Source organism: Harpia harpyja, chromosome 13 (assembly GCF_026419915.1).
Source record: "Harpia harpyja isolate bHarHar1 chromosome 13, bHarHar1 primary haplotype, whole genome shotgun sequence".
Classification (NCBI taxonomy): Eukaryota; Metazoa; Chordata; class Aves; order Accipitriformes; family Accipitridae; genus Harpia; species Harpia harpyja.
This window is the reverse complement of record NC_068952.1, coordinates 10,837,110-10,862,609: the sequence shown is the minus strand read 5'-3', so window position 1 is coordinate 10,862,609 and position 25,500 is coordinate 10,837,110. Positions and strand designations below refer to the sequence as shown.

The 25,500-nt window shown below is 37.8% G+C and overlaps 1 protein-coding gene across 3 annotated transcripts in view; it reads left to right on the top strand.

The window, feature by feature from the left end:
* Positions 1–25,500, top strand: part of KCNK2 (potassium two pore domain channel subfamily K member 2) — a 127,014-nt gene that overhangs the window by 14,212 nt on the left and 87,302 nt on the right. The window contains exons 1-2 of one of the 3 annotated variants that reach the window (XM_052805229.1): positions 4,703–4,762; positions 5,448–5,641. In XM_052805229.1, the coding sequence (XP_052661189.1) occupies positions 5,608–5,641 (34 nt within the window). In that variant the 5' untranslated portion in view covers positions 4,703–4,762; positions 5,448–5,607. Of the gene's footprint in view, positions 1–4,702; positions 4,763–4,792; positions 5,642–25,500 lie in introns of those variants that run through there. The other 2 variants (XM_052805228.1, XM_052805230.1) reach the window with 2 other exon arrangements.

Here is a 25,500-nt window from a genome sequence, read left to right as displayed (position 1 = left end):
TGACTCTGTTATTGAATTCTTGTGCTATTTCTTCATAGTCATCCTTAGTCCTGCGGTCTTTTCACACTTTTTTATGTAAGCCCTCATCTTAAATATTAGTAAAGAGAGATTTTATTAAGAATTTCTACAAATTATTTAATTTATTTTGTAACTTTTAGAACAACTACATAATTCTGGATATTCTTCTACATAAAAAATAGTCACATAAAAGCCTAAATTCATTTTGATCTTGTAAATTCTTCTCACACTGAGTGAAAAGGATTTTCTCTTCAGTTTTGCGTTCATCACCTTTTACTTTCACTGCAGCTGTGGTTGTGTGTCAGTGTAGTATGATGTTCCTATTGTGTAACAATACTTTTCATGCCAACATGTGTACATAGTTGTCTATGCCTTTAAAAAGATAAAGTTACATCTAAAATCTACAATTCAGTTCCTGTGGATCTGTTTCCCATTTCTTAGATGAAAACAAAATCATCAGCTCAAATAGTTTAATTATCAATGGTGCCACTGGTACGGTTATGACTGTGATGCTGTTGAAGATACATACATTCAAACTTCTACCTTCCAACAGTATCAGTAGATCAGCATTTTGCAGGCATTGCATGACTTTGTGTAATTCAGGGACTGAAGTATAGAGCAGAAGCAGTTTTATCCCTAATTCTCCCAGTTCTGGCACAGTTATGGTACCTTATTTTGCCCGAGTATTTGTATCTGCAGAATAGAATAAGAGTCAATATTACCTCAGTAAAATGATATGAGTTTGAATGAAGAGGCATTTTGGAGCCTGTGAAGAATACAGATGATTGATTAGATAGGATTCATATGTCTTTGAAAGGAGAAGAATTTTTATTTAGAAAAATAGTTTATGTTTCTAACTCCTAAGAGTCTTATGTAGGAATTTTCCAAAGTGCTGTTTTGCCATTGATTTCAAAAGGAATAGAATGAATTTGATAAGATTTTATAAGAACAATACTTACTTAGAATATTTTGCTAATGACATAATAATGTCACTCTTTCAGCTGTCTACTTTCTCTTTATCCCTATAAATGGCATATCTGGTATGAATATATAAAATATTACACTTTTTTAGGAAAGTTACATCTTCACAAGGCAAGAGAGTTGATGTCTTTATCTAAATAAGGAAAACATTTGGTGCTTAAACAAAGACAGCCACAGATTCAGTCAAAAAGTGCACCACTGGTTTATTTACCCAAGCTTATTTAGGGCTTGCTTGCTGAAATGCTAAATTTCCCTCTACATTTTATGGATTAGCAGGTTTACAGCCTACCTACAGGACTATTTTCAGGCATTGCGTCTGACATGAGAACTGATAGCTAGAAGATAAGATGTAGCAAACAATGGCTTACTAAAAGCTGATTCACTGTAAGGCAGCCTGTGAGCACTCCTCACTGTTTCAGGACAAAGTCAGACAGTTTAGTTAAAACCAACTCCAACAATTCCTGAAACTCATCTGTTTGACTTTGTGTTGAAGCAGGAGAAGGACATACCTTCAGGTGCAAGTCAGAGAGGCTTTAGGAAGATGTTGAGGACTGATTATTGTTGGGTTTTTTCCCTCTGGAATGGACTAAGAGTGCTCATGGGATGACACTTTGAGTGAGCAACTTTGCCATGTGCTTGGGTGCCGAGCCCACAGGAGCTCACAGCCTGCATGGGCAACCACCTCGTGCCCTCAGGGCACCTTTGTCCCTCTGCACTGCCTTTGAACCCGGGCCATGTTTGGAGTTGGCCCATTTTCTCAGATACTGGGAATTGAGGCCAGTTACTCCAGATGAGGAAGTCAGTGGATGTCTTTAGCCTAGCATTTATAGTAACCGGCCAGTGTTAATAGTCTTGTGATGTGAAAAGGGACAAGCAAGTGTTTCCTGCTCCTCTTTTTTGGTAGCTTTCCATGCCTTAGGTGTGAGACAAGCATCTGAGCTTTGTTGAAGTTTGTAAACAGGAAAGTCTTTTGTTACCTTCTTCAGAGAAGGGCAATTTGAGTAATTTGTTTTATTTGTTACAAAATGTCAACAGGTTTATGTCTGATGGTAGAAGACCAAAAAGGCATTTGAAAATTTGTTTTCTTGTGTTGTCTTCTATCAGCTAGTACAGCACAGTAAAACTTTCTCTGATACATTAGGGAAAATGCTTCTGGGGTCTATTCCAAGGTTAGGCATATATTGCTACTGCGCTCAGAAGCATAGATTACTGTGCATACACATTGCATGTGAGTGAGAGATGCTTGTGGTACACCAGGCAAAATTGACTGTATTTTCATGTTCTAAAATTCCATAAAAAAGAGAAACTTGGAATTGATTTATGGAGTTTTTGATGGAAAAAGAGAAAGAGGTAAAGCAATTTTGAGGGTTTAAGAGTATACTTGAGCTCTATTGAAATTAATAATTTGGGCTTTTGGGGGAATATATTCACAACTGCAAATTGCAATCAACACAGGAAAAAAACTACATATAAATGGACAAAATATGGAATTAAGCAAAATAATATGCCCAAACCATTTCATAAAGCAGATAAACTTATGGAACTAATTATTGCTTTTTTTTAAAATCTAAAATTGCCCTATCTGTCATGAAGATCTTCTGGGCCATCTAATATAAGTGTATTCTACAACAGAGACTAAAGAGATTCTGAAAAAACATTTTTGGGGACAGGGTTAGAGCAAAAAGGGTAGGGGAAGGAAAGGAAGGAAACAGACAGTAAGGACAAAATGGAAATTAATCTAAGGTTTACTAGCTGTAGTATTTTTTCAGTTTCTAGAAAATTCAAATGACTACAATTGAAGACTGAGACACACGATATCAGAGTCTTGGCTCCATAATCTTGGACTACAAATGAGATTTGCATTATTTTATCAAAGAAAAGATAATTTGATCTGCCCTAATTCTCAGGGGACAACGCAGCCAGTTCCCATTCCCCTAGGAATTCCAAGAAAACCTGTTAATTAGTCTCTGATTCATAGAGTCTGACTTTTCCCCCACTCTGGATTTACACTCGAAGATCTTCATTAACTGACTCATATTAAGTGAATTCATTTCATACATTCCTAATTATTGTCAGTACCCAAGTGCAAGCACACTAGATTTACAGAGGTTGTGGCAATTGCTCACAGAAACGAGTTACACAACTCACAGAAATGGGAAACGAGAACAGGCAATTTGTGTGCTTGTGTAATAACCAAATGATCAAAAATGGCCTAAATAAAGAGAATGGATCATCTGAAAGTGTTTTCATAGACATGCACACCGGGAAAATGTTTTTGCCTGTAGAAAAAAACCCAAGCAATCAAAATAGAATTAGAGCAGAAACACATGCTATATTGAAAATCTCTCTTGATAATTTATGCTTTCAGATTACAGTGTCAGGCTTACTTTGACCATCTTTGATGCTTCTTTTAGTTCCAAGAACTTCTTACTTATTTTTGACCTAAAATTCCTGGGTGTTGGTTTTCTGTGGGATTGATTTTTGTTGGTTCTTAGGTGGCAGCATTTACATGTTTGTTTTCACAGAGAGACAGAAAGCTGCAGTTGCTTACAGGGTAGCTGAGATCCTGTACTTAAAATGCACAAAAATAGAAAACATTCTCTAATTTAAAGAACTCCTTGCACTAGTGACTTATTAAAAAAAAAATACATAGCTAAGTCTTGCTGCAAGGCAGATTTTCCTTTAATTTGCATCTGCATCTTCATCATAGCTGTCAGGCTTTTGGTAAGTATAAAGTTTTAAAGTTAATAAAAAATACTACTATGATCTTATTTTATTTGGTCTTTGTCAACTACAACTTATATTTCCAGCTCTTCATGCAAGCAAAAGACCAAGAAATCAAAGAAAAAAATGTGTTCTAAAATATTTGCCTGACTTTAGACATCAGGGCTTTAAGCAAAATTTTAACTATTTTAGAGCTCCTGGTGGAAAGGTGTGAAAGTTAGGTATGTGAAACTATTCACCTATCGCAGGGACTCACATATGGCACATCTCCATATTAAGAGGTTCTTTCTATGAAAATCTTAAGAAATGACATCATATGACTGGCCATGAGCACTGTAATTGTTTTAGTGCTATCCCATACAGGTCTGTTTCCAGAGTCTGGGCCCAATTACCAACCTATGAAATGCATGAGAGAAAGTTCCGTTTTAATTGAATAAGAGTGGGAATGAGTTCTCTGTAACACAGCCTTTAGACACAGTTTTTTCAGATCATTTTCTTTTTGTCTAGAGGAGTTCATCTATTGGCCATAAAAGAATTGGGGTTATAAGTAGTGGATTGGAAATCAAGCGTGCACAAGTATTTGGCTACAAGTTAAAGTCCCAAGGGTAAAGCCAGACTTTCTTTTAGTGATTATAATATTCCTTTGTTTGTGGATGCATATATTTACAAGTGGATTACAGAATATTTAAGAGCAATAGATAATTACATTCATTCTCTTAACCCTTCGCCATATCTTCAAATATTTAAAATGATATATCAGAAATTTAAGAATAAGGTTATATGACTGCCATATCACCACATTACTTTACAAAGTAGACAAAGAATACTATTTTAGGTGACTGTTGTGACAATTACATTTTCACAAATATTATGACTAACAAACAGACCACTTTTTCTGTGTAAGATTCCTATGTGATATGATTTTCTAGAATATGGAATAACTATGCCATATTATTTTTTTAAGGAATTCAATAAAAATATAAACAGTATGCCTCAAATTACTGACATCTGAACTTGCCAAATCTCTGTGCATCTGAAGGTAGGGAACTAAATAAATCAGGGTCCTTTTTCAAAATTTATAATTGTGATAGTCATAATATTGCAGTCCATGGGGAGCAAGAGTGGATGGGGGAGACATGAAAAATTAGATTTCTAAAAAAAGTTACAGAAGATAAAATCAAACTCTAAAGATTATGTTATTACCTTCTCCTTTGTCCTAATCAATAACTATTGATACAGTTGAGAAAAGATGCTTAAAAGCCTGTTTTGTGACTGCTACTTAGGAAACCCATAAATTAAAAAAAAAATTGTAGCAATGTAAGTCTTCCTCCTTTAAACAATGGAGCAAATTTTATACTTTGAGGCACACCTGACTCTCTAAAACATACTGGGGATCTTTCAGTGGCAATTAGACTGCATGATGCATATGCATGTTTCATGTGAATGATGCTTAAGAAGGGAAGAATTAATGGGAACACTGATTTTCATCTATTCATTTATACTAAAGAAGCTGTTGTCTTTTTTAAAACCTTCTGGAACATTTGAGATATACAATTATTCAATCTTTTAAGGGACCCTGGGTAATTTTGGTTCAGGCTTCTAAGCACTTCCTAACCTGTACAATCAGCTGCCCTTTGTAATGTACTATGAAAATGTAAAACATGATATAAATGCCATGTATCATAATTAGTGACTTACTAGTTTACTTTTATGTGTACGTTGAGTATTTTGGACAGGAAATACAGAGACAGAACATACGTGTACTTCGGAAGAGAATATGTTATGATGAAATGACTTGTTCAGAAGACTCCTTAAAGACAGCAATAAAGGAAATGTTTTATCTTAGAACAAAAGCATGGTGACTTCTGAATATTACATCACCAAATGAGGAACCCACAAGCAAGACATAATTTTTACTGTAAGTACCACTACTATAGACAAATACTTAATTTAGTTAAACTTTACAGTTTTTAATCAGTTTCCATAACTTGAGATGGTAGACCAGAATGTAGAATTAGATTAATTGATTAATAATGAAATTGGAGAAAATGCCTCAATGACATACTTCTCCGTTCTAAATAAAGGTGTCTTATTTTAGGTAATGGCCTTTCTTTTGAAATGTTGATTTTGTAGTAAGGTCTGTTTAGACACAACACTTGTGTATGTATTGAAGATTTACTATATCTAATGGCATAATTTAGGCAAACTGTATCAGTTACCCAGTATGCTATTACTGAGTGAGAATGCTTATTTGGGAAGTTGGAGATATCCTTAGCTTTGCTCTGGTCACAAATATCACTTAAATACTGTGCATATTTATTTACATATAACAATGTGATTATTACTTTGGAGCTTGGAGATTAAGAAACTGTTGAATAGAGTGATCTTTACCCCAAAAAATCCCACTTAAAACATGTTAGTGTCAGTAGTCCATAATACAGTCAGATATTGGAGGTCCTTGTGGTTTTATTTGGGAATTATCAGCAGATATGTACGTTTTGACTGGAAAGTTTTCTCAGGCCCTGACAAAAATCCTAGCCAAAATCTGAGAAAGAAAAATAATGCTCTAGTGCTTAGACTGCATGAAAGGTGAAAATCTGTTTGCAGATCTCTATCAGACTAGGTAGGGACATGCATTGGAGGTTTCTGAATTAGAGATGAGTCTTTTGAGCCACCACAAAAGGAGCTGTTCTGGGTTTAGAATATTTCCTTTTTTTGTGTGTATTTTTTTTCTGTTCCCCCCCCCCCCTTAGAAAATGTCTGCTTCCTTCCAATGTGATATATGAGTGTTTTTTGTTTGTGAGCAGGAATTTTCTCTTTCTGCTTGGTTGTCTGTAGTTCTCACTGAGCATAAGAGTAAACATAATCTCGAGTAATTGTGTTGGATTGGGGATAAAAAAACTTATCACCTTCATAATGGAACCTTTAGTGTCATGTAACAGAACTGTATTCTTTGATTCAGTTCTGTTTGCAGAGTTACGTGTCTCCTTTGGATTACTGTCTACTTTTCAACATTTGTGAAAGTGAACTAGAATTTATCTTCCTTTTAAATGCATAATTATGCTGCAATGATGCCTTCCAAAATACTTAACACTTTTTATGGAAAGATCACTTTTCCTTGAAATAATTGAAACCTTTATCTTATGCTCCTTTTACTGCTTTAAGGTGTGTACCATGGATGTGGATGTTCAGGGTGGAATTACTGATTAAAAAGTGCAGCCTACGGTGATTTCTCCTTGTTTTACTTTCTTTACTTCTCTGCTCTCTCAGAGTATCAGTGATTACATACTTTTCTCTAGAAGTAGTTTAACATTGCTTTCTGAAGCAATGTCAGAGGCTTTAGATAACCTGTCAACCATTAGCATTACAGCTGAAGAATGAGTAGTTTTGAATCTTTAGGAAGCTGACGAATTCAAGCATTTATTTTTAAATACTGAAAACAAACACCACCATCACCACCCCCCAGTTGTTTTCTAACAGTTTTTATCCCATGATTCTAAACAGTCTGGAAAACAGCTGAGGTAAGTTATACTGAGGTACCAGGACTGCTGTAGACCTAAGTACAGGTGTTCCATAGCCTGCAGCTCCACTACAAACTCATGACAAATGAAGAATATATTTACAAAGTCTAAAGGAGACCTCAGGCAGGCAGAATGTAATTACCTAACTAGAATTTAAGTAAGGCCCCAGGACCACCTAAGGAAGTAAAGTGTTGCTCGCTGTTAGTAGGGTGCCAGGCAGGAAATGTTTTTAGATTATTTACTACATAGAGTAACCTACAGTGTAGTCATAATTTAAAATGATAGAATACTGAAGAGAAAAAATTACAGTGTCAGTAATTTTCGACCTAGTAATGCAGCATAAAGGAACAGAGCCATCATGCTATACTATGCAATCTGCATTTTATAGAATATGTGAATATAACCTCTGTTATTTGCTGTCTATTGGGTGAAATTGCACCAACATAATATTTAAAAGCAAAAAGTACTTTTCAAAAGAAAAGGGAAGGAAGTAGCAACTCTGTCCTCTGAAATGGAACTTTCATATAGGGGCTTGGATTAGTAGGACACAATCCTTTTCTGTATCTATCTGTGGCATTAAATCTGAAGAGCACATTAGAGTACATCTCAAAAGAGAGTTGGTGCACCATATATAGGAAGAAGGTGGAGGTAAATATTAGCCATGGGCTGTAGCACAAACTCCTTTTCATATGAAAAACAAAACATAATGCAAACAAGCCAACAAGATCAGATGTGATTTGCTTTGAAGGTTGTGTCTAATAGACATTTAATCTGTACTTCTTTAGGGTTATTGATGCAGTTTCAGTATTTGCAAGACAGGTGTTGCCAGAAAAGCCATAATCTAAAATAAGAAAGGTGAACTAAGAGCAGAAATAAGGAAAAATCGTAAACAGCCTAATACCACAAACAGCACCTCAACTTCTTTCTGTGAGCATACTGGAGAAGCTGAGGTGAAAGTCTATTAAGAGAATGGAAAAGAGAAAATATTTCTGGTATTTCTAAATACCTTAGAAATAGGTATTATGTTTGAAGGCAGAGGAGAAAAAGTAGAAGGCTGTCCCAGAACTGGCAGTCATAGTTTGACTAACTGTTTGCCTTGCAAATATTTTTGGTACATCCTAGATCATGCTCCAGCCAAACGGATGGTGTTTTATTCTTGTAACCTCTGTTCCATTATTCCAGTGGTCTTCAAACTTTCTAGTTTTCTAGATTAGTTAAGAAGCTGCATCAATAAATACAGCCAGGCATTTGTCAGCCTGCTACAGCTGTAAGGACTTAGTTTGCAGAGATTATTTACATTTATGTATGCTTAGTATGTATGGTTTGTGTTTCTCCTGGCCCTTGGTGAGAATTCTACTGTGGTCAAGATTTTAAATTTGGAAGTATACCGACTGCAGGAACAGGGGAAAGCTGAAAATTATCTGGGAGAAGATAATGAGACAGGGTATGAAAAGAGAAAAAAAATAGATGGAAATTAATTCCTAGTACCTTTAAAGTATGAAGTAAAAAAGATAAGCACTACTGACAAAGCATGTTTGAGAAGTTGAGAAGCATTATGTTGAGATTAAGTAGACTTTTCATGCTTTTATTTTAATGTGATTGATTGACATAGATAAAATAGATGGTAGTTTAATTTTCTCATATGTATAACCACTTCCCATCTTCATTAATCTGTAATTAAAAGAGAGGGTTTACTTCCTACATCCACTTCTGGAACAGAAAGGAACTGGTCTATGCTGGCAGGCAAATTCATATAACATTCAACATGGCATAATGCTGAGATCTTCAGTATGATGTGGTAAACCACAAAATAACATGAAGACAAATACCTTTTTGGCCTCCTTCCACTGCTTTATTTATTATGTCCTTTATTTTTGACTGGTAGAGAGGAAAAAAATACATGATTTAAAGTAGTCATGACACCTTTTAGCAATTTCATGTTTTGAGACAATACTTACTACATGAAACATTACAGTAAATGCATAGAGTTGTCCATGCATGATTTTTGAGTTACTCAAAGAGAGCACATCTTTCTAAAGGGAGAGTGGGCTGGGAGAGGGATGATTTTATTCATGCACTGTTTCCTGTACAGATAGAATGCAGGTTCACAGTGAAATGTAATATATTGTAGTCCAGGATTCTACAGCGGTCTAGCACAAGTTTGCTGGGTTTTTTTTCTACCTCTTCTTTCACATCCCCAGGAGTTTAGGCCAGGATCTAAAAATTCCTTTCCTAACTGTTCTGTCTGCACACTTTGACTAACCGAACCCATAAAGTTTGGGCGGGTTTGGGTTCCTGTTGATACAATCAAAAATGTTTGGGCAAAAGAGTTCAGTATGATTTTTCTGAATAAGCACTGAGTGAAAATAACCATGACTGAGTTTTGGCCTCCTGAAGCATTGTTACAATAGCACTCTCCTAAATTAAAATCAGTGGCAAGAGTTGCAGAACATCAGCCTATCTTTAGTGTTCAGCTTCTGTTCCTAGTGTTTTGGAAGGAGATTGAGATCAGCTTTCTTTGGTCACTGTTTATTCTTTGAAATAACATGACTAGCACTTAGTGGATTAAGTAGGTGCTATGTTCTCTGTAAATTACTGCAACTGTGATAGATGAAATACTGCTCTGCCGCTGTGCAAGGATACAGTGTCAGTGCAAGGGGTTCTAGCGGTGGGACCAAGGGAAAGTGAGTGGCCGAGAGCTGGCAGCAAAGAAGCCGTGACATTTAGTGCTCAGCCTGTGTCGACTGGGGAAGAAGAGAGAAGAACCGAGTACTAATCCAGGCAAAAGAGACCCTGCTGTCAGAAAGAGGGTGCCTGGCGACAGAGCTTTCTGCAGAGAGTTTTTTAACTCTCATCGCTACCAAACTAGATCAAATTGACCACAGTACAGCTCTGCAGCTTTCCATCCCTGTATACTTCAAAGAATTGAAGTCCTTCTGTGCTTTGACTAAAACAACCCCACTTCAGTAAAATAAGAGACAATTGTGACAGATTGAGTTCTGGATTGTTACTTTAATCCTTTTGCTGATAGAGCAGCATTAACAGTAAGGCTTTTTCTTTCTTAAATTTTAGTAAAATCAGCCCTCCAAAAGGAAGACTATGTCTTTTAATTCTTGAAATAAACCCATTGTATTGCAGGGACACTTAACTAAGTAATCAATATTTTTAATTTTATTTTTTAAAAAAGACTCGTGTTCTAAGTTCTAAAACACTGAGAAAGATTTTAAAAATTGCTCTCTAAAATATGCTTTACATACATTCTGCAAGAATCTGCACTCTCAGATATATAAAGACATGCTGTTCTTAGGCATAAAAGCAAAATTCCTTTGCCAGTCCATAATGTTTTAAGTAGAAATCCATTCTAACTAACTACTACATTTATTTCAGAAAAATATGAAATTAAAAACAAAACTCGGGATTCATGAACCTAGATGAAACAGCAAAAACATTAAATTGCCAACTAGTAAGCATAAAGCATCAAATTTTGCAAAGTTCTAGTTAAAAAAAGTAGAAAGAGAATCAGGATGTTTTTAAAAACAAAAAGAACATTGTTTCTTTGCTCCATAATATCTAAAATGCTTTAACTAATGCCTAAGTTAAAAGGAAGGCATTTTCTCCCCTATCTAGGGTGCATAGTAAATATCGACCTAGATAGAGGAGTGCCTCTTTTTTCTTAAACTGAAGCTAAAACTGCAGAGCTTCATTCTTTATCTGGATGAATAGTCCTCTTGTAGAAGATGATAACTTTGCATGTGGCCATGGGCCACAAAGTAGCACTGTAGGCAGCTTTCTAGTTTTAACTTTGGAGTCACATCTTTGATTCTGGCTTATGAAATGGATTTACAAACAAGCAACAATGACAAAGGTCTGCCTTGAAAGTCTGCTTCCAGCAGGCAGGAAATTGCATTCTAGAAATGCGTTGCTTATGTAGGGGTTTGTACAAGCGTGAGGCCACAGGGCTGGTAACACTCCAATGTGGGAAAGAGTGAACAGGAAAGGTGCCTGCATGTGAGGTTGGTTCACGTGCTCTGCCTGTTTTAAGTAAAAATGGGGATATTTTGAAGATACTGTTTTGATTTTAAACAAATGATTTAATACGTTTATAGATCCATGAACATCACTTTTTCTCTGAATGAAGAAACATATCTGAAATATGTTAAAAATTAACTATCATGAAGAACGAAAGGTTGTTTTCATTACTACAGGATATTTGTTCTTGGAATTAATAGCCAAAGGAAATGTGATTGCTGGAAATTAAATATATGTTGGTAAAGTGATATTCATCAAAAACTCCAGGTTTGATTTTTGGGTCAAATTAAAGGCTACTACCATCATCTGGAGTGTCTTACTTCAGGCGATTTTCAGGGAGGTCAGTATATCCCATATTAGTTATTTAAACATTAACCTGATCTCTGTTAGATGAAGAATGCCGGCTGCTGGTTACATGTAACAAAACCCCCAACACTTCATTTTAATTTTGAGCCTGCATATAAAACAGTTTAAAAGCCCCAAATATATCCTAATATCTCTTTGGATCTTGATTAATTTTTTATCTTAGTCTTGGACTCTCTACAAGTTAAAACAGTTACTTATTTAAAAGCTTGATGGTGAAATCAAGTGATTCAAAATACATAAACTTAATGAGGAAACTATTTTATTTACTTTGGGATCAGGATTAAGATTATACTATAATGCTTTTTGCTGATGATATGTGGTGGGAAGAGAAGCCCAGAGAAGAATAAGATTTTTTCCACAAAATTAATTAGTAGTTTTAGGAGTTGTACTGGAACAATATATTGGACACAGATAGACCAGCTGAAAAGCAACTTAAAGGAACTTGTAACCTCACTTTTTCCTGCCACCTGATAAGTATAAAAGTCTCCATATATAAAATCAGTGGGATTCTATACAAGCATAACAATCCATTCAGAATTGGTTGACAAATAGCAGAAACCCTGCCAATCCTATTTTCCAAGCCAAAAATGTGTTGCTTATTTCTGTATTTAACATGGACCAAGCCTTGCACCAAACCTGAAAAAAATTATTTTCATTTCATATGTTTGTACTAAAAATATTATGCATAGATTATTTAGGAGAAGAATGATTTTGACTCATTGTCTCCCTCAAAGATTTGGAGTAATATATGCTATATCATATTATAAACTGAGCATCTGTTAATAACAGAAGAAAATCTTTCTTAACAGCCACTTGAATGACGGAGTGGTGGTTGCTGAACTGTTCATTTGAAAACTCACTGAATTGCACAGTAATCTCAGAATCTCCAGATTTATTATCCTTTATGCCACTGGGAAATGCTTGCTGTTTTGTTCTTTTTTCATTTTCATCATGTTCCAAACCAGAAATGTATCACTGTCTAAAAACGTGTTGGTAGGTAATAGAGAAAGGCAAGTGAAAGGTCAAATATCTTACAAACTGGTAAAACCACATAACTTAAATTTAAATAGAAACCACATTATATGACCAGAGATAAACAACTTATGGGTTATAGTATAATTCGTAAAATACAGAACATTATCATTAAGGGCGCCTGGGACCATAGCACTGATGAATAAGACAAAATTCCCATTGACTTGCCTTTAGATGTGTGCTGGGTTCTTGTCTGGTTGAGGTAAGGGCATTTGTTTGGATTTTCCCTGCTGCATCTAATACCTTCTTTATTTTTTCCCACTCTTCACAAAAACGTGTGTACAAAACAAGAACTCCTCACTGGGAGACATGCCTACATAATGATTTTATCTTGCTAATATTGCCATTATTCCCTCAAATAGATCTTTCAATTTTCCCACCCACCATTTGCTTTATATTTTCTCACAGAACAACTTAGTGTATTGTGTGCACTTATGTACACAGAGGAAAGTTAGTAGAATGCCAAAGAAAGTGCTGGCACCATGCTCTATTTTCTGACTTGTAACTTTACCTCCAAAGGACTCTTAAGAGGCTACTGCAGGATCCCTTCAAAGTCTCGTTCTGCCCCCATTTCTTGGTTGACGAGGATAACTTCAGAGACATTACCACCATACCAGAAGTGGCGGGAGGGATGCAGAGGCTGTACCAGAGGTTGGGCAGATGATCTTTGTCACATGGAAGATGGGACCTCAGATCATATCTCCATCTATAAACACGTGGCTTGAGGTTGTGCAGCCTCAATAGCTCTGAGTTGAATCTTTACCCCCTTTTTGGAATACTCTCATGGTGTAAGTCAATGAGGCCATAGCAGCTGCTGGCCATACATGTTAACCTACACATATACCAGAAGAGATCTGCCTTCAGCCCCACTGTCCCTCTCACATGGAGAAAGCAGAGCCTTGAACACCTGGTCACACATTCAACTAGGAGATTGTATTTGACTGTTACAGTACCAGTGCTGCCTGAAATGCTTCTGTCCAACTCTGCTGTAGGAAGGGAGGCAGATCAGCAGGGTCCATCTGTAGTGTGCACGTGCTGCTGGCTGAGCCTGGCGTACATAGTCTGATCTCTCACATGAACAAGCATTTGCTTCCAAAGAAGTCCAAGCAGACAGAAATCAAACATTGGTGCTGAGTGTGACATTTCGAAAATCACAATGAACTTGTATTATATACTTTTTTTAAAGGTGTGCTACCTCCAGTATAACCATGGCTATTGCAAAGAACCAAATTAAATACTGAAATGATAGCCACTACCAATTCATCCAGGAAAAGGTTTCTAAAGTTTTCCTGAGGCCTTTTTTAGAATGTTGTGGTGCTTCAGATGAGACATTGACTACTTTGAAATGTTATTGTAATTATTTTAAGGAATTTTGAAAACCATTGGTCAAGAAGAGTATAAAAACCACAGCTGCAGAAATAATCTGGTCTGGGACTGAAGTAGAAACACGTATAGCCCCTGTTGCTGATGTATATGCAGAAATAATGTGATGAAAAGTGATAGGCATTATCATACTTTTGCTTTAATTCAGAAAACCCATGTAAAAAATAAGCTGTAGGAGACAGACTGAAAGTAAAATCCTATTAATCTATGAGTCACTGCTGCTTGGATTTGATGACCTCTGGAATGCAATTTCCAATGAACAGAACAGTTGCAAGAAAACAGCAGAGAAGGGTCTCACTGAAGAGCTCTACTGACGTAGCTCAACCCCGCTGTAGTTGGTATTTCTGAATATGAGCTATACTTTGCCATCTGTCTTCTGGGCCACGATTATCTCTCTTCATACCATCAGCAAACACAGAGAGGCACGACACTCAGGAGATGCTGCACGCTACTGCTTCCCTTGTTCTTTGTATGTGCTGCTTGGAGTTAAGTCCTTTTTGAGACTGTGGCAATTACCACCTAACGTGACAGCAATGGCTTTACGGTGGTTCTGCGACTCACTGAGAAATGGTCAGTTCTCAGCCTGTGCAAAAAAGCCACTGAACCAAAGTAGAAAGTAACAGTACTTGTCCTCTTCAAGGTGGGACAGAATTCTTGCCTTTACCGAAGTATATGATAGAAAAGTAAAACTAAGTGTAAAACTCCATTGAAATCAATACTGAAACTCAGTGAAACCAATGTTTCACTGCAGGTATTTAGACAGTTTTTCTTCATCATTGCCTGGGCACTGCACGTGAACTGTGTTGCCATTTGCCTGTATAGCAAGTGTTCTGGGAATCTTTTCTTTAGCTACTTAGAGCTGTTGCAAGAGTCTTGGTTCTCTTGCTACATAAATGCAACCTGGTATTAAAAAATCCCAAAGAAGATGATATATAACCTGCGCCTTTTTACCAAGGGTAAGAAAAGATTAATTTAATGAACAAGGAATTGGTAGCAATGGTATACTTCAGGTATTCTTAAAAAAAATTCAATATATCTATAAAAATTGCATCTGAAAAGCCTATCCTTTATGAATATAAAGATAAAAACCTGTTTTAGCATAAGAAAAAACCTCAGAGAGAAAAAAATGTATGTTACTGACCTTACAAAATACACATTTTTGTCAGTTGTATGCTTCATTCCATTAATCCTGTCCTCATATAGACTGTAAGGAGGCTGGGATACTTATATTCAAGAATCGACTTCGAGTTTCTATTCAGCTGAGATAAGTATCCAGCAGAAGGGGACACCACCAAGAAGAGCTCACCAAGACTGCTATTGTGTGGTAAAAAAGAAGGCACGCAGATGAGGAATGAAATTCTGTATGGAAGTTTTCTGTAAGTTACAAATGCTATTGCTTCCATAGAGAACTGAGCACTTGTGCAAGGAAGAGAACAACATCTTCACAATGCAAACATGCTTAATACAAGTGCAAAGCCATGGAGGAGGGTGGCTTAAAAGATCAAATTGAAAACCAGTGGATATAAAAAGTCTCTCAACAGAGATGTAATGACAGGAAAGAGAAATGCAGCTATATCCAGGGAACACATTTATCAACAGACTTTGCAAAAGTATTTGGAATTTCTAGTAAACCATAACAAACACTGCAGAAATCCTGGTTTTAGCTGTGGGTGGAGAACGGCTTCTTCACAAAAACTCAAGTATATTTAAAGCTATGGGGAGACAGGACTGTAACAGGACAGTGATAGCAGAACTGTGGATGCCTCCAGCTGTATGACTTCAGAGTGTGCTCTAAGGCAGCCTGTATGACAGATCTCTAGACAGCAAATCATCAGCTCTTAAGCAGAGGGTCATTCCTGGCACAGGTTGGCAGTCCTCAGAGTTAAGAATGGGGAGAAGTCTACTGTCTTCTCTACTGAATTCCCAACCATCCTTTTGAAATTCTCCAACTAGGTAAGCATTTGTCTGGGAACCTCTGTGTTGGCTTCTCCAAAATGTATTCACTGATCCATTGGGCACTGTGCACTTTTCATTTTAAACTAACATTAAAGTGTGCATCAGAGCTCTGTTTTCCATGATCTATGGGGAAAATTATGGGGTAGGAACTTTGCTTTTACTGAGTTTATTCAACACCGCATACATAGTGCCTTAGCCATGCACAGCTTTTGTGCATGGATGTAGTTACACCCTGCACTCTAACTGTGGGTGTCTATTTGCATTACTGCAGAGATAGCATGTAGTAAGAGGGATGTACGATGCTCATGAAAGACTAATGCCTTCATCCAGGTTGGAGGTAGACAGAACTAGACAGCAGGAATGCTCATCTGGCGTAGCAGGGATAAGGCTGTGTTGCTATTCTTTGCTACCATGAATTGGAGATGGTGAGAAATTTTTTTGAGGTGTAATAAAACGTCTTTAATGACAAAAGCCAGTTCTTCAAGAAAAAAACCTTTGCTCACAGGAAAGCACTCGTCTAACTGAAACTTCCCATGGGAACCTGCATTTCAGCTCCACCTTGGACAGAATAGTGCAACTACATACTGCCAGGCTAGTTAAGTTGCTGGATCAAGCAGATTAATACTGTCTCTTGACTCTTCCATATTCCAGGTGAGGGTCCTGACCTACAGTTTACTTGTTTTTGCTGTTGGAATGTGTGAGGGTCTTTTACTTAGTTCTTAACAAAACAAAGAAACAAAAATAATTGTTTTAGAAAGTTTTTATTCTCCCAGTATGTGGGAGAGGGCATTCACGTGTGTGGGAAGATCCAGCTTCTGACTGCCTGTGCAGTCAGTGCACACGCTGCTGTCTCAGTTTAGCTTCAGCAATTGCCTGGCTTCTTAGATCCTCCTCAGCAGCAAATAAGTCATATCAGCCTCTGACAGCCTTTAGAGGAAACAAGGAAAAGTTTTTATTTACCCAAAGTAAGCAGAATAACCCTTAACAACAGAGAAAATGAAGATGGAAAAATCCTGAAAAGAAAACATTTAGATAACCAAACAACCCACAGTCAACCCATGTCCACTCTTCTGATTCATTTTCCTAGCTCTATCCACAAACACATATTTTTTTCCCGTGACTGCCCCAGAAAGGGTTGTCCTCCTATTCACTGTGACATTTTTTCTATTTCACATGGGAACAAGCACAGCCTCTTCTGCAATTTCCAAACACGTATTATAAACAGAAGTGTATTGTAGGGGAAAGTAACCTTGCTAACCTATGCAAATATCAGAGTGTGAGGATTATATTAGAAAGGGTAAAAAAGGGTTAGTAATATGAAGAAGTAGAAAAAGCAGAACAAGGGTGTTCCTACTGCTTTTTAAATCTGTCTTTAAATTATTCACTTGGCACTTTGACACCTTTCAATTTAATTTTTTTCATTCATTTTAATATTTAATCACATTTTTTAATTATACTAGTAACTTGAGGCTACTTCTTAACTCAGCAATAGCTTCATCTTCTATTAATAAATGGCACATATCCTTGGCTTTGACACTTACTTGCTGTGAGTGTTTTGGCTTTGGTAGAACATGCAGTCCAGGACACCGTTATTGCCTCTTAAATCTCAAATCTTCTCAAGTTATCAGTACAGTATTTCACCCTGATGATGATAACTCAGCACAAAAATGTTCGATTTTCACTGTGGTTCTTAGTGCTCCTGTTGCTAAAAATACAGATCAGAGAACAAGTTCTTAAAAAAAAAATCTTTTCTGAAAGACATTCTTCCAGATGATTTTTCTTCTCCTTAGTCTGGAGAAGGGACAGCCTGGTACCTGAGAGCTGTGGGTTAGAAGAATGTTACATCTCAGTGTGTGTGACTGAGAGGGTTTGGGATGAAGGTCCTGGTTTTTTTGAGCTGCACGCCAAATGAACTCCCATGCTGGGGTTACAGTGCTCATGTGGCAGTGGGCTGCGTTGGTTTGGAGCCTGCTGGGGGACATGAGCCAACGGGCATGACTTCATCTGGGATGCAGAGGCCATCCAGCCCAAATCCACAAGGGAACAGTAAAAGATCTGGGACTTGCTGAGCTATCTACTCTCCCCACAGCTCTCTGAAGTCTCTGTGGCTCTGTGAGGACTGGAGAATGTGGCTTATGGGTTCACAAAGGTTGACCATCTCTCCGCTGAGCCTCTGAGACCAATCTCCTGTTTTTGCAGGCAACATGTCAGACAAATCTTTTGTATAAATTGACCAGCCTCTATTTACAATGTTAGGTTTTTGTTCTCATCCTCCCTATTGAGAGATTGTTCCAGAAGCTGGCTCTTCTCATGCTTTTTGTGATTTCCAGCCAAAATTTATTCACAGAATGTTTTTGGTTCTGTGCCAACATGGTCCATTAGCTCAAAAAAGTCTTTTTGATTGATCTACACACAGCAATCAGATGTCTTCTCAGCCTTCATTCTGCCAGAATAAGTGAGCTGAGCTCTTCCAGTTCCATCTGACACAATCCATCTAGAAGTCTTTTCTGCTCCTCTTTGGGTTAATTTTTGTGGAGCACCGATGACTAGAACTAAGTGCACTTTTCCCACTGATGTTTCACTGGGGCCGGTGGGTTGGCATGCAGCATTCTGATAGCACTTGCTGGCTGAACCCCACCCTCTATGTATTGTTGATACTAGCAAAAATAATCTGTATAAAAAAGATGGTGGATTTAACAGGACTTCTAATAAATCTGGTTAAAACAGACTAGAAGGGCCCAGCACTTCTTTGTATTCATACAGTGATAACACCAGGGTCAGGAACCAGAATGCACGGGCCCACGTGGGTAGTGCTGTTTGTAGGTGGGTCTGAAAGAATCAGTACCCCAAATGTGTGATGTTTGGTGGCTTTCTGCTCAGGGGCTGGCCACTTTGGGTTCCTTTCAGAAAGTGCTAACTCTCCCATTCTAGGAGACCTTCTGCTCATAAGAATCTCTTTCCTATGGCCACAAAGCTTATTTTAGACTCAGGCTGAAGCAAGGGTTTAAGAATAATTGGACCCTGAATAGTCTTAGGCAGAAGTGTAACATTCCCTGTGCAATGTACTGCTTTGAACCAGAACAGATCAAAAGCAAGAGGAAGAAGAGAAGCAGCAGCTTCCCTCCCTCACAAGCTCCAGTGTTACACATACCCGATATATATTTGTCAGTTTACCCGTTACAATTAGAAAGATTCATCACAGTTACAAGATCCAACCTGGGCACTTGCATTAATTACCACCCAGAGCACTCTATGGTATCCAAAGAAGAGACAGAAAAAGAAACATGTATTCAGTGTCAGAAAAGTAGAAGAAAATGTGAGGCATGAAGGACCTGGAATAGCAGCTAAGGACTACAGCTATTGCATCTGGGCTTCTCAAGCAATGCATCAGGCAGAGAGATTAAAGGAAAATTTTGTCTCTTTGAAAAGAAAAGTTTCTAAAGAGAAAGGTGGGCAAAAGCTAGCTACTCTTTTTTTCCAGTAACCTCAGGCCAAAGGCAGTGGATATTATTTAATAACCTACAATTAAAGAAGAGCAGTCTAATTACCAGTTTGTGCTGAAAAAAGTCGAGAGAGTCACACTCTTTGAAAGAATGAAATTCTGAGAGGATTAATTGCATGTGAAATACCCAAAAGAGGAATTTATTTAATATTTGTAAAAAACCCACACTTTTTTCCCTGTTTATGGGATCCTAATTTTGAGATCAGATTGCAGCAGAGAGACCAAAACTGAGAGAAACATTGTATGAGATTCTGACCTATGTTTAGAAGCAGCTGTGTTAGTTTGCCAGGCTGCAGAACACTCTTGGATGAGAATGCAAGTTTTAGGAAGAAAAGAAGTGACGGCACAGTAGATTGGGCTGACAAACAAGTCTTATTAAAAAAAAAAAAAAAGGACTGACGAAGTAAAAAAAAACTTCAACAGTTCAATTCTCATGTGGAGTGAATTTGCAAGAAGTAACGTGAAAGTTTACACTTGAAAAAATGGGGAACTAAACAATGCCTGGCTTTTGATGGAGCTACTATTTTGGCAAGAAACAAAACTATCTGGGGGAAGCTGTACCTAAAAGGAAATTAAGTATAAATATTCTGCACAGTGAAGAAGATTGTTCTGTGGAAATTGCTCAGATAGAGAGCTATTTCAGATGACTGAAATGCCCCCTTGAACATGAATGGAATTGTTGTTGCTTATAAATTGGATATTGATACCCAGGTAAATATGAAATCCTAAGTCAATTTGAATACGAACAAAAAAGATCAAGTTGTGCAGTGCCAAACTCAGTTCCATAACAGCTGTATACAAACTAAATGTAATTGCAAAGCAGTCTCTTGAAAGCATAGAATTTTACTTATTATTGAGGGAGACAGAAGCTGGAAATATGTGTGGTACTTCATCTCACAGGGAGAATGTATCAGCTAGAAGGCCAGAAGCACTTGGAGGTAGAAAGAAAAACAGATTAAAAAAACCCCAAACTAAATTAAGATACAGACAGCAAAGAAAAAATTATAAGGCAAATTTCACAAAGAAAAAAGAAAATTAAAATAGTCATTACAGTTGTAAGAGAATACTAAGGAAAATGTAGAACAAAGATCAGAAGTTGTTAAACATACATGCATGATTAAAGAACTTTTCTATCCATGATCATGATATCCATTATATGTTTTGGAGATTTTAGAAACAAATGTCCTTTACAAAGGAGAAAAATTGCCCAGTTCTCTCAGCGCACAACTGAGTACACAAAGAGCTAAACCGCAACCTGTTAAAAATTTCTTATCCACAGGGAACTCCCTATGTAATGTTGTCAAGTCACTATTTTCTAGGTCCCTTTGATAAAAATGGGCATAACAGCACTTTTCCACCTCAAAGAATTAATGAAATAAAGAGCACTTCACAATGTTTAACATATATATGCTATTGTAATGAGGCCAATACACTCATCTTACCTAGCTAGACTTAGCAGTCTGTACTAGAGAGAAAATTTATGGTAAGGACTAAAGGAATAAGACACTTTGAATAATTGGCATGCCCTACATTTTAAATTAACGGGTGACTGTCCTTTGGCTTGGTTCATACACTGATTTTGAATATGACGAGTAAGTGTGTTTCTATCATCGTTCCACTTTATCCAAAACCAAGCTGCGTACACTTTTTTTCAGGTACACTTTTTTTAGTGTTTGCCTTTTGTGCTTTCCTGCAGTTAGTGCTTTCTGAGAGCTGTGCTCTGCTGAATGCCCATGGAAACTTCTTAAGCAGGTAGGCTACTTCTGTGTCATGGTATGTGGGAGTCCTTTCCATTTCCCTGGGCTCAGAAGCAGATGCAGACTGAATGCCACTGCTGTACTGGGCTAATGCCTTGTCCCCGCACCTCTCAGACCCAGTTCCCATGCCAAGGAAAGCTCAAGCCCAGAGCCTGAGCATGAGCCATGGCATGTTGTAGCTGGGCGTTGTTCTGAACGCTCTGTGGAGCAAGACCCTGGGGCATGCCAAGGCATGCATAGGAACATAAATATAGACACAGCCATAGATAATGTGAGAACTGAATGCCTGTAAGTTTTTAGGCTTCCTTTGAAGTCGATGGGAATTTGCCTGAATAAGGTATGCGTAAAAATGGAATAAAGTGTTCAGTTTTGGCCTGTTAGGACATGGGTGCCAATAGTAAATGCTTTATTGCCGAAATCATAAGCAGCTAAATGTTTGGGGATTAAGAACACTCCACCCAATGGCTTGCTGGTTAAAGCATTCTCAGGGAGGTAGAAGATGTGAGCCCAGATCTCCTCTCCTGTCTCCTAGGTGGATGCTTCAGCTACTGAGTTGCACAGAGTGGTGCCTTTTACCTCTTTGTTCTCTCCCTTTCCTCCCTCCCTTCCCACTTTTTACTCCATCCTTGTCAAGTACTTTAAAAAGCCCACCAAAACAACATCTGGAATCTGACCTGTGGACAGATCCTTTCCTGAGAGACTTAAATCCCAGAGCTTGACAGGGTTTAGTACACTTCTTTTTCTGTAGCATTGCCCAGTGGCTAGTCGATAGCAGTTCCTGGAGGACCATTGTGAGTTCCTCTCATGGGTGACTGACTTTCCCCATATGTTATATAGGGAACTCAGGCTCTAACTTTGGTCTGCATCTGCTGTGTTTAAGTAAAGCTAGGTGCATCAGTGCAGAGCGTGGTGACTCTTAAGTCACTGTGTTGACTAAGCCCAATGTCCGTAAGAGCCAAGGTGAAATCACAAGAGATAACGACCAAAGCTTGACTGACTTTAATTACAGTGGTGTAATCTAAGTCAGTGAGATCACATCAATACCCAGTAACTGACGAGATGTGAATCTGGACTGGAAAAAAGACTGGGTCACCTGCCCTTGTCCTCTGTTATTGCAGGCAGCTAGACCATGTAATTCCTTTCACAAATGGTGACCCTCCAACCTGCAGCTTGACATTATACATTCTGTAGCATTAAATGAATATGAGTCTAAGGAACATGAAGTTACAGACTTTACTGCTGTGGCATCTTGTATATCAGTATGTCTGTAGTAAGGGGCCTTAGGGAACACTTATGGTAAGATAGGGAGTCCCATGCTGCAGGTCAGAAAGTCACACATTTCAATGACAGTAGTCTGTTCAGCTAAGTGATAGCTCTATCTTTGTTGCATTATAGGAGCGTATAAACAAGTTCATTAAACTACTGATACTTATTTCATTATTATAAACTGCTTACGATGTACTAATAAAATTTTTAATATTATAGTAATAATTAGACCTTACAGCTAGTGTATAAATGGAGTATGTGGATAATACAGATGTATACCTATCTAAAATGTGCAAGTGGTATATTGAAGGATGCATTGCTGTTAGTTCATCAGTAGTTGTTATATAGGGCTTTAATGTTACTTTAAGAGAAACATGGCTGGGTGTGACACCTTAAATATAATTTGTGGTTTTCCATATATAGCTTTCTGTTAAATATTCTACACAGCAGCTATCATGCATATGTTCTTCCCTAAGTGGTCATCTTGAATGGCTAGTAGTTCAGCAGTTATTGACAGATCACTTTCTTACCTAAAAATAGAGGAATGTGTGGATCCTTGTACACAGCGGGTATTCAAGTAATAATGAAAGTGATTGATGATAAAAAGCTTTCTTTCTACTCTTCTGTCATCAACAACCTATTGGGATCAAGAGAACACTGGCATAGAAATTAATCTTCCTTGAGTTATTCTAAACAGTCAACTGATGGGAGATTTCTTTGATCTCATTCAGTTGAAATTGATTAATTCTGTTAATTACTCTGTTTGAACTGAGTTAGCAGGAATTTTCTGCGTGCTGCAGCATCCTTGATGGTTTGTCTTCTTGCATGCCAAACAAGTAAACATGGTAAAGAATCTGAGGGAGGTGGTGTCAGTGTAGTGTTTGCTGAGACTGATGATGACTATCAGTGATAAATATCTGTGGAAGTGATCAGATGTAATTTGTTTCTGTACTTGGATTTTTCATTGAAACTGTCATTGGTTAAAATGCATAAACAGTCCTTGGAGCAGGAACTCATGTCTTCCTCTGCCAAGTGCATATGTAATCACTAAGCTAGGAATGTTTTCTCTCTTTCTCCCTCTGTCCTTTTCCCACCTCATGAATCCTGAATTCTGCAGGAAGAACTGGGATTACATTAGAGATCTTTAATGCCTGCTGGATTACAGGATTGTCATAAATCTAAGGAGGTCCCTTGAATCTCATGCCAACTCCTTATTACCCTGATGCCTGCTGAGTAGGTTCTGATTAACATTGATAGTGGAGGACTAATCTACCTGGAGTCTGTTTTTTCCAGTAAGCAGACTGAATCTTACAAGCTAGAGGAGACACTTGGGGTGCTTGGGACTGTAAGAATAGATTGACGTACACTGAAGGGTTTACCACATACTGAGGAGATGCCTGCTTAAGGTTTGTCAGCCACTCCAAAATCTGTCTTTGCTCTAACTAGCTTTCAGTCAAAAATAAAATTAATTTATTATACTAAAATGTTAAGATTAAAAAAATCCCATAGATCAGTGAGTATTTCTGGAGAGATGTATGAGAAATGAAACAATAAACTGTGTTGTAGCTACATCTCATTCTAGTTAGGCTTCAAGGTGATTTGTCTTTCCCATGTAGCTAGTAGGCACTTAAGCCAAAATAATTTCCAAAATAATTGCCACAGCCCTCTGGTGCTGGGATCCAGTTCTCTTGCATCCTGCCTGGCATGGGTTAGTCTTTGCTCTATAAAGATGCCTTTGGAGTGCCCTTCTGTGACAGTGTAGGCTCAGCTGGAAGTCAGCAGCTGACTGATGCTGAAGAAACCCTTTATGCAATAGGAAGGCAAAACCTAATGACAAGCTCAGTACTTGATCTGGGGGTAAACAGGTCATCTACCTGTTATCAGTAAAATTCTTTCTGCTGACGGCAAGAGAGATTAAACTTTCTAAGCACCCATGTAAGTATATTACTATTTACAACACTCAAGTGTAAACCTTATTTTGCACAAACATGTTAAGTGAGAGCAACAAATACAGCTCAGTAATACTTCCTAGAGACCAGACACAATCACAGGACAGTGCACTTGAGTCCAGTGATGCATTAGGATCAGAGATCTCCTAAGCATGGCTTGCTGGAACTAGGGGAGTCCCAATGATAGGCTCTCTCCAGGAAGGTGAAAGATGTGGATTTAAATTCCTTTATGCAGAAGAAATAATTAGAGTCCTTTTTCCCCTTTTCCTGAGAGAATCTTCCAATCATTGCACTATTGCATAAAATCTGGTGGAGGCGTTTCTTTTATTTATGTTTTAAAAGAGAGTGGTAACCATCCTTACATTTTACATAAAGTTTGTTCTTCCAGCCTTCCAGAAAAGCCTACCAAAAAACCTCCCCTGAGGAGATAAGAAAGGAAGGCTTATTTTCTGGATCAATTTGGCATAAGAATGTCACTAGTATTGAGCAGTGTGGTGGGAAGTGTATTTGTGTCTGGAAGCAGAAAGCTCACTAAAGAACACCAGTGGTGAAAAATGAGCCACACAGAAATTAAAAGAAATGTTTTCAGGATCACAATTTTGCATATAGGCACCTCTGTCCAGGTCAGATGCCATATCTGTCCCTGCACAATGATATAGAAAAACTCAAAGTAGCTGACATAGAGGTAACACCAGAACTGGAGGCAACACATACATGCCATGGAAACACTGTATTTGAGCCACTTTGCCATGCTGAGAGGTCAGAGTTACTAGTTTGAGGGTGCTGCTGTGAAGACCATACCTGTCCTACCTTCAGGAGCTGACAGTATTTTTGTGTTAAGCTGCACAATCTTACGCATGCAGCAGCTTGCTCCAGATTCCCACATGGCTTCTTGTGTGAGGTTCTGCTGTGATGTACACGTATATCCAAAATCCTTCACATCTGGATTACACGTATTTCTGTAGATTTGCTAGCAGGATGCAGGACCTACTCCCTGTGACCCTGTAAGTTAGGAA